General features: G+C 38.9%; 1 protein-coding gene across 1 annotated transcript in view; it reads left to right on the top strand.

Moving 5' to 3' along the window:
* MED13L (mediator complex subunit 13L) overlaps positions 1-8,998 on the top strand; it is a 208,600-nt gene that overhangs the window by 166,108 nt on the left and 33,494 nt on the right. The window contains 6 exon segments of the mRNA XM_035898424.1: positions 1-428; positions 1,620-1,842; positions 2,515-2,620; positions 2,970-3,094; positions 4,533-4,632; positions 8,209-8,429. The exon segment at positions 1-428 is cut by the window's left edge and continues 70 nt beyond it. Coding sequence (XP_035754317.1) covers positions 1-428; positions 1,620-1,842; positions 2,515-2,620; positions 2,970-3,094; positions 4,533-4,632; positions 8,209-8,429 — 1,203 coding nt within the window.

Genomic DNA, 8,998 nt, shown 5'->3' with positions numbered 1-8,998 from the left:
AAGCCGCTATCTATACCTGCTAGGAATCCAAGCAAGCAAATGAATATGAATCCTATGGATTCACCCCATTCCCCTACTTCCCCTCTGCCTCCCACACTTAGCCCCCAGCCAAGAGGTCAGGAAGCAGAGAACCTGGACCCACCTTCCGTACCTGTAAACCCAGCACTCTATGGCAGGGGGCTGGAGCTGCAGCCCCTGCCCAGCCTAGATGATAGGACAGTCCTCGTTGGACAGAGGTTACCTCTGATGGCAGAGGTCAGTGAGACAGCATTATACTGTGGGGTAATTCAGAGCAACGAGTCGCTAGATGTGTGGAGGACCTATAGCGTCCCGTCAGGTGACGATCCAGAGTTCAGGCCGCCGGATCTGCCGTGTGAGAGATACGATGCCAAGATGGAAGTAAGCTCGGACAGCACTGCACTGAAGAGGTAAGAGTGCAAAACTGAGCTGCGTGGTGGTTTTATTAAATGCTAAGTGTTACCAAACTCTGCTTTCAGTTGAAACTGAAACAAGTAGAAGGCTTTGCTGTAACATCGAAGGTGATGAAGGCTGGAGAAAACATTAAATACTTAAAACACAAATGTGCTATTGCAGTATGCCTTAATTATTTCCTATCTGGCTTTCTGTTGGACACTGATAAATCTTTTTGTACCATATATCACAGTAATTTGGGCACAGGTAAGAGTTTTATTAAGCTCATATCTTCTGCACATCTAAAAAAAGAAAATCTGTGTTTAGTTATGCAGCCTTCCAGCTACATAAATGCTTGGTTTTGAGTGAAATTTTGTTTATGGCACTGTTGTGGCACTTCACTGTGGTTTGTCCAATTGTGTGGGTTTAAAATTGCACTGTACCACACATTCTGTAAGTAGTAACTGATAATGTGTTATGGGATAATACTGCTTTTGTGTAAACCCACTGCCAGATCTATCAGAAACTGAGAGAAACTTCAGTCTCTGTAGGATTGAAACTGAAAACCCTGACAGCCTCTGTTAGCCTCTGCCACTTTAGAAAAACCACGGTTAATATACGGTGTCTTCCTCAGTGAAGAACGTGAACTACCTAAATTTTAAGGAATTTTTAGCTGTTTCTTTCTTGGTTTATTTTTTTAAACAAGGACTTTCTTTTATGCAAAGAATGCATTTACTTATTTATTTTTAACTTTACCATGAGAATTCAAATTAATTTCATGCCGGCCTAAAAATTACATTTGCATTTTGACAATGCATAGAAAAAATGTACCAAAGAGAGTAATTAACAAAAATGTATAAGCTAAAATGAATTGACAAAGAATTTTTGAGTTATGACAACATTGATTTTGGTAACTACAATGGAGTTTGCTGGGCTGAAAAGTTTGTGTACTTCAAAGTATTTTGATTTATATAGTGACAAGATTGATTCTTTTATCATTGTCCCAAAGTAGTTCTTAGTACAGTATAAAGGTAGGCAAATACATCCCTTATTTGAGGAAAAAACCATATTTCTGCTCGATCAAGGAGGACGGAGTGAGACATGGGCTGTATTTGTGGGTGACAGCTACAGATCTTAAGAGCTGTTATTTTCCTTTGCTGCAAAATGTTTCATGATGGCTTTGTTTGCTTGTTTATTTTTACTTTCAGGCTCTTAGCACAACCTAATAAACGGTTTAAAATTCTGGAAGAGCAGAAACCAGTGCAGACACTGAACTATCTTGACCCCTTGCCTCTAATACAACAACCTGGAGAAGGCTTGGGAGACGCCAGCGATCCTTACACTTTTGAAGATGGTGACATAAAGTACAGCTTCACTGGCAATAAAAAATGCAAACTTGGGGCGGACAAGGATCCTTTGAAAAAGAACAAGGTAACGTATAAATCCAGAGTCTTTATCATTAACCTACTAAATTAATCCTACTGGATTGATAGTGCTGTAGCACAGTATTTGCGCTCTACAGCTCTCGGGAAGACAGAAGCCTGTTCCACAGATCAAAATCACAGAGATGATGTGTTTCTTTCCTGCACCAGCTCACGGGAGGAAACTTCGTTTCACTGTGGTATTTTTGAAGTGGTATTTGCTGGCATCCCTCTGAACCCGTTTGTGTATGAATACACTGCTGTTGCAAGGAATACTTCCTGTTTGTATATATTCAGCTTGACCCACAGCAGTTTCCAGATTTAAGCTTTTAAGCTTTATTTAAGAAATAAAATATTTTGAGCCTTGTATTCACATGTAGAGCTGAAAGAATTTGCTGGGCTTTTTTTATTTTTTATTTGCTTGCTTCAGCTTGACCTACCACCTCACTGCAAAGCCCAGATCTCTCCAGCCCAAGTTTATTTTTCTTCCCTTGGGCAAAATTAACGTAGGCTTCTGCTGAGAGGATTTGTGGCAGGGACGCTAGATTGCTTTGAACATTTCCTTAGAGGTGCTCTTCCATATGTGAAAGAAAACAATTTGTTTGGCTTGACATAGGAAAACAGTTGTTCTTATATAGCTTCAATTAACATCCATTAAAAACTCTTGGATTTTTTTGTATAGTCAGAAGACGGAAGTGGTGCCAAGGAAATCCCCACAACGGGTCATTCTACACCAGTTCCTGATGGCAAAGATGCCATGTCTATCTTCAGTTCTGCTCCTAAGACGGGTGAGTAAAAGCTCTTTAATTTGCTCTGCAAAGCAAAAATACTCAAAGCTACATGATAAAATTTGAAAGCAAAAATCACACTGCACATTTTACTGTAATGTGAGAGCTATAGACAGCTCCTGAGATGGAAAAAACTTGATTCTACTTGTCCCATTTTTTTTTTCCCTATCTTTGGTGCTTGCTTAAAACTTGACTGCAAGGCTATTTCTCGGGTACATCATAGAAAATGGGCCTCAGTGACTCTTGCCTGCCCCCTGTTTAGAATGAGCAGTAAAATTGATAAAAGGCAATTTTGTGTTTCCTAACTTTGCTCCCATTTCTCATGTGTTTTTCCCTTTCTTTTTGATAGATACCCGACAAGACAATGCTGCAGGCCGAGTAGGCTCTGGTAGCCTCACACAGGTGATGGATCTGGCCCCATCGCTTCATGATCTAGATAATATCTTTGATAATTCAGATGAAGATGAGCTTGGTGTAAGTCTTTGTAGGACTGAGTGTTCTGTAGACTTAAATCTTGGCCAAAGGAAAGGAGGAGAAGGATGGAATCCTAGTGGGGAGCAATTACCCCTAATAGATAGGAGAGAGAGTTTCCAGGTAGGCAGGCTTGGATTTTAACTAGGAATAATTGCTAGCAAAGGGAGGTGTCCTTTCAGGAGGTCCATCAAAGAGAGAAACCATCACTCTGTGTAATTCAGGAATACTGGGAGATCGCTCAGGTGACATCAATGCTTGTGTTGTCTGACAGTTTGTCAGTCATGAGGGGAACTTCTATACAACTTGCCGACTCAGTCATTGCACGGCCAGGCTATAAGAAAACTTCCATCCGTAAAAGCAATGTAGTTGCTTTATAAATGCATTACATCCAGTTTCGTGTCCTTAGCTTTTGTCAGTATTTTGTGTTTGAGAGGTATGGAAAAGATCCTAGTTTCATTAACTGTGCATTTGTTCTTTTACCTTGTCTAAGAAGCTGCCCAAAGAAAAAGAAATTGAACCTTACTGAATTTCAGTAATTCTCTGAAACATGTTTCTATTCCTACAAGCAGTTTATTTTAGTGCAAAGAGGAATAGTTGCTGAATATTAGGAAATACAGAAGGAAAAGTAGATTCACATCAATTACCAGGAAAAAAAAAAAATTAAGACACGTGGAAAGGCAAAGATTTGAATAATTATTGGTTTTAAGCTTAATCTAATATAGCCATAATGATACAGAACATGATCTTAAACTGACTGATAGGACATAACAGTGTTTAAAAGTTTGATGTCTGGTTCTTGGCAGTGCTTTTTGAGTACACCAATTTATTTACCACTTCGCCCTGTTCTGTGGTTCCACACAAACTGCACTTAAGATGTCGCAGTTCCTATCTACTAGAGGACTGTTCTGTCAAAATAAAAAAGTTCCCTTTTTTTTTTTTTGTGAAGTTGGTTTGGACAAACCTGATGTTCTTTCTGTCTTAGAACTTGCATGTGTGGAGCTGTCCCCTGTGGTTGTCTGTTCACGGCGTTCTTACTCTCAGTGTCAAAGTCTCATTATTTTCCTAGGGTAGTGCAAACATGGAAGCAAGTAGAGTAGCCACATTAATTTCAAGATCAGTGTTTGTGATAACATTTTCAATACAATTTGTGTATATCTAGATACATGTGCTTATAGGTATGTATCTATATATTGGGGGGCGGGGGTGGTGTTGTACAGAGAGGCAAATATTTCAGAGACCTTTTTCGGGGTTGTTTTAGTGTTGAAAAAGAGGAAAAAGAAATCCAGGCTCCTTGGGGGGACCGAATGGGAGAGTAGAAAAATACAACTTTTTCTTTCCTGTGGAATCTCATTCAGAGAGTTTTCAAAATTTTTAATAGCTTATGAATTATAATATACTGTATATTTTTTAATATGGTGTGTGATTATTCTGGTTTTAGGCTGTATCACCAGCTCTTCGGTCATCAAAAATGCCTGCAGTAGGATCTGAGGAACGCCCTGTAGGGAAGGATGGTCGAACAGCAGTACCTTACCCACCCAGTAAGTAGCAGCAACTGATCACCACTTCATTGACAGCTAAAAACCCTTTATAGCTTCCATACCGCCTTTTAGTAGTAGGAGGCTTATAATGTTGTTTTTTCAGGACTAAGAGGTAGTGTGCTTATTTTGTTCTGTAATTACCGGATGCCAATATTAAAAGAGGATAAGCGGATTTTAATGAAAACAGCGGATGGCAATATAGACATACATTTTTAATGTGCCTGCTGAGATTTGAGATGCTCTTCTTTTGACATTATTGTCTTCGACTGGAAGTAGGGGAGGGATTTGTTACAAATCTTCATTTAGAAGCTCTCCTCTCTATTCTCAGTTCAGTATTTAATGTCAGTTAGTCACTTAGACCATTACCATATACCTCTTTAAGTATAATTCATTCTTTTTAAAGAATTTGAAGAATTTAAAGCTGTGACTTACCAGTTGGCCATTACAGTGCGACCTGTCCTGGAAGAAAATTCCATTCAGCATTTGACAAATTCAGACTAAAATCACCTTCAGGGTTTAATCTAGATGTGGAAGTGCATGATTAAAATCTAAGAACTACGTTCTAACTGAAGATACATTGTAGACCTCTTGTGGATGGTTATGATAGAAGTGATGCTTGTGCAGCAAGTGATACATGTACAAGGAAGGCTATAGGAGTGCAGAAAAGTTAGAAATTAAATTTAGTATGCTGAAAATTTATGAAATGCAGATGACAACAGTAGGGCTTTTTTGTAGGGACTGTGCCAACAACAACTATGGGGAATGATAACTTCAGCTCTCTCAGATACATGGACTTCCTTGCATTTGTTGCTCCTGAAAGGAGGTCGTAGCAAGGAGGGCGTCAGTCTCTTTTCCCAAGTAACGAGTGATGGGATGAGAGGAAATGGCCTCAAGTTGCAACATGGGAGGTTTAGGATGGACATTGGGAAAAATTTCTTCCCTGAAAGGGGTGTCAAGCACTGGAAGGGGCTGCCCAGGGAAGGGGTCGAGTCCCGATCCCTGGGGGGATTTAACAGCCGGGTAGCCAAGGTGCTTAGGGCCAGGGTTTGGGGGTGGGGTGGCAGGGTTAGGGGGACGGTTGCGCTTGGTGGTCTAAAGGGCTTTTCCAACTTACATGGTTCTATGATTCTGTTCATATAGGTGGCATTTATCTTGAGATGAAAGAGAAATGTCTATGTGTGAGAGGAGGAAGATGAGAATTTTTGGTATAATCCTAACCAATCAAATTATGAATTACAAATTAGTTAGTGGTGAGGAGGAAGAATGTTTGATTTTTGTGGCCGCTATACGCAGAGATCAGATCTCTCTGCAAATCATTCTTTAATGCCTCCTCATTAACTTCAGCTGGTAATGAGAACAAATTGAGGAGAAGAAAAAAACCGGTCTGAAGGAGATGAGTCAGAGTTTTATGGACCCATAAAAGCTGTGCTGATTTACTCAAATGTAGAAGTCTGAAGTATACAGAGATTGGATTTTGACAGTTTTAGTTGATCCATAGCTTTTTAAAATATGCAAAGGTTTTTCAAGCATGACACACATGAAAATGAATAATGATCGTTACCCTGTTGCTGTAGGGTTGGGGGATTTCTTGTAATTAAACTTTTTTATGAATCTGCACTGCAGAATTTTGCTAACTGGAGTGAGCTTGAGTGTGAGAAAATGATGTACTATAGAGCCGTAAGAAATAAGTTCAACAGATACACTCGCTTCTGTCTGTAGCTGTCCCCTTGACACGAGCTGTCGAGGCATAACAGTATCTGCAGGGAACTGAAATGCCTTGTACACCTAATAAAGTCCTACTGACCACATTTAATTTTAACCTTTCTTCCTGTCCCCCCTTTCTCCAGCTCCTAAAGCACACTGCTCTTTGTTGAAGAACAGAGGCAGTAGCTAATCCAGCTGGCATCCTGAAGATTGTTTCATACTAGCATTGGCTGGAAAATAGTTTTTTCCATTCTACTGAACCTGTTTTCAACATTAGTTTATCCTGTATCAGAACAAGACTAAAGTCTTTTAAATTCAAAGACTGAGAAAGGGGGAAAAAAACAAGCAAACAACTGAGTGGGAATAATCCATAGCCCATTATTTACTCTACTGCTCCAGGTTGTGAAAGACTTTGAGTTCAGCTTTGACTGTTCTTACTAAAAGCACTGCGTTTGGGGAGGAATTCACCTCTTTGAGTTGTTCCACTTTGTTTAAAGAATTTAATAGACTGGTTGTCTCATCTCTGTGCACAAAAGAACCAAATTCAGGTTTTGGCTTCTGTTTAGGCAGAGTGGAGACATATCTTGAGGCTGCAGCATCCTACAAAGATGTACTCTTAGTGTATGTATTCGTATACCATATATAATTTTAATCCCGTCACATCTTTTCAATTAGTTTTTGATAGTACTGTGTTTCACCAGTCTGGATTTCCACAGCGCAGTGTATACCAGTCAGAAATCCATCTGTATTCCTTTATGAATTTTCCATAATCTTTAGGCTGCAAAAGTTATTGAATACAAGCACATCCTTGTATCCTATCAACTTAGATTGGATATATGTATAGGAATGGAATTGGAATTGGGCATTTAGTCTATCAGAAAAAGTATTTAAGAAGAGAAACCTATGGGAATTTACCCTTCTCTAATGTGAGTATTTTAACAGTGAATTCACCAGAGTGATGGTTATGTCCAGAGAACATCTGTTCTAATTCAAGTCAGGAAAAGATAGCACATATTCTGAATTTTAAGCAGAATAAGTATGGAAGCTGGTAGCTGGCAGGAAAAAGAATGTAGCTGGGGTGAAAATACAAGACTTTATTCTGACTTTTATTTGATTGCATTACACTTTATAAAGCATTTCTGTTGGGATTTTTGTTTGTTTTGCTAAAAGAAGAAAAAATATACGATGGTTGATTACATTACGTTCATTTACTGAGAAGTAATTTGGGGATTTTCTTGGCTTTATGTCTTGTGATGCAAATTATAATTTTTTAGCTTCCTCTGACAATTCTCCCTTTTGGATGCCTGGCAGTCGGATTCTTAAGCAAAATTGCCTGTGTTTGTGTTAGCAACAGTAGCCTGTCCTATCTTCAGGCGTTATGTTGCTATGGACCGAATGGGACTACAATGACTGTATGTCAGTGGAAAAATGCAGCTAAGGGCATGTTAATTCCAAAAGCCTCCTGTTTTGGGGCGCGGTATCAGCTCTAAAAAAGGGAAGAAACTGCTCTCTATCTCCATAGCAACAGTCGCTGGGGTGAACTTTGCATTAATGTCAATTATCTCTTCTATTATGAAATCTTTTTTTGTTGCTGTTAAAAGTGTACATAGCATTTGTACATCTACTAGTTTGTTGTTTCTGCTGAACGATAAGCTTGTGAAGTATCCCTAGAAATTCTGGAATTTATCCCTAGGAGTTAACTTTTTGTCTAGATTCATACTGGTGTCAGAACACTAGTAAGTCTGAAGAATCTTTGCTAGGTTTTAACTAATGAAGTAAGAGCTAGTATTGAGTCAGTCTCTTCTGTTTTATTGGATTTCCTTGAGAATTTGTATTTTAATGATTAACAGTATGTTATTCCATCATATTTAGCTGTGGCAGATCTCCAAAGGATGTTCCCAACACCACCTTCTTTAGAACAACACCCTGCCTTCTCCCCGGTAATGAGTTATAAAGATGGAATAAGTTCAGAGACTGTGACTACCTTGGGAATGATGGAAAGTCCTATGGTCAACATGGTTCCAACACAGCTTGCTGAGTTTAAAATGGAGGTGGAAGATGGATTAGGTAGCCCTAAACCTGAAGAAATTAAGGTAACATGCCAAAGATGCGGTATTTTTATAATCTCATCTATGTATGTTTTGATTTTTATAAACAAGTCACGTGTATTGTAGTGGGTGTAGCAGACTACTTTAACAAATGTGAACTGGATCCATGTAAAGTACCTATCAGTCCTTAGTTGGAAAAAAAATTCTTCTCTATTAAAAGAGCTTTTTAATTGCTTCCCTGATTTTAACTGTAGGTATTTTTCTTCTTGTAATTTTGTGTTTGTAATGGTTTTGGGTGTTCTCAGAAAACAAACAATATCGTATGTGAAATGAGCCCTATGCCTAACAGAAAGAATGTACGTATATGAAAAAACATTGTACTTGTGACTAAGTAGCTGTTAAATGATTTATTTCTTCAGATAATTTTTCTGTAGCACCTTTTATGTATAGCCACTCCTTGCTGCCAGTCTCTGGGGATGCAGCTAGGATAAAATCATGCATGTAGAAAGGCTGCCTTTTTCTCTCTGAAATGTTGCCTTTTTTGGTTAGGGTTGAAAATCTCTGAGAAAGCCCAGGGGTTGAACTTGCTCTGTTTCTTCTTCAGCTGATGTTAC

The sequence above is a fragment of the Egretta garzetta genome, unplaced genomic scaffold, assembly GCF_000687185.1.
Source record: "Egretta garzetta isolate BGI_Z169 unplaced genomic scaffold, ASM68718v1 scaffold7, whole genome shotgun sequence".
Lineage (NCBI taxonomy): Eukaryota > Metazoa > Chordata > Aves > Pelecaniformes > Ardeidae > Egretta > Egretta garzetta.
The sequence above is the reverse complement of the archived record's forward strand: the minus strand, read 5'-3'. Positions and strand labels throughout refer to the sequence as shown.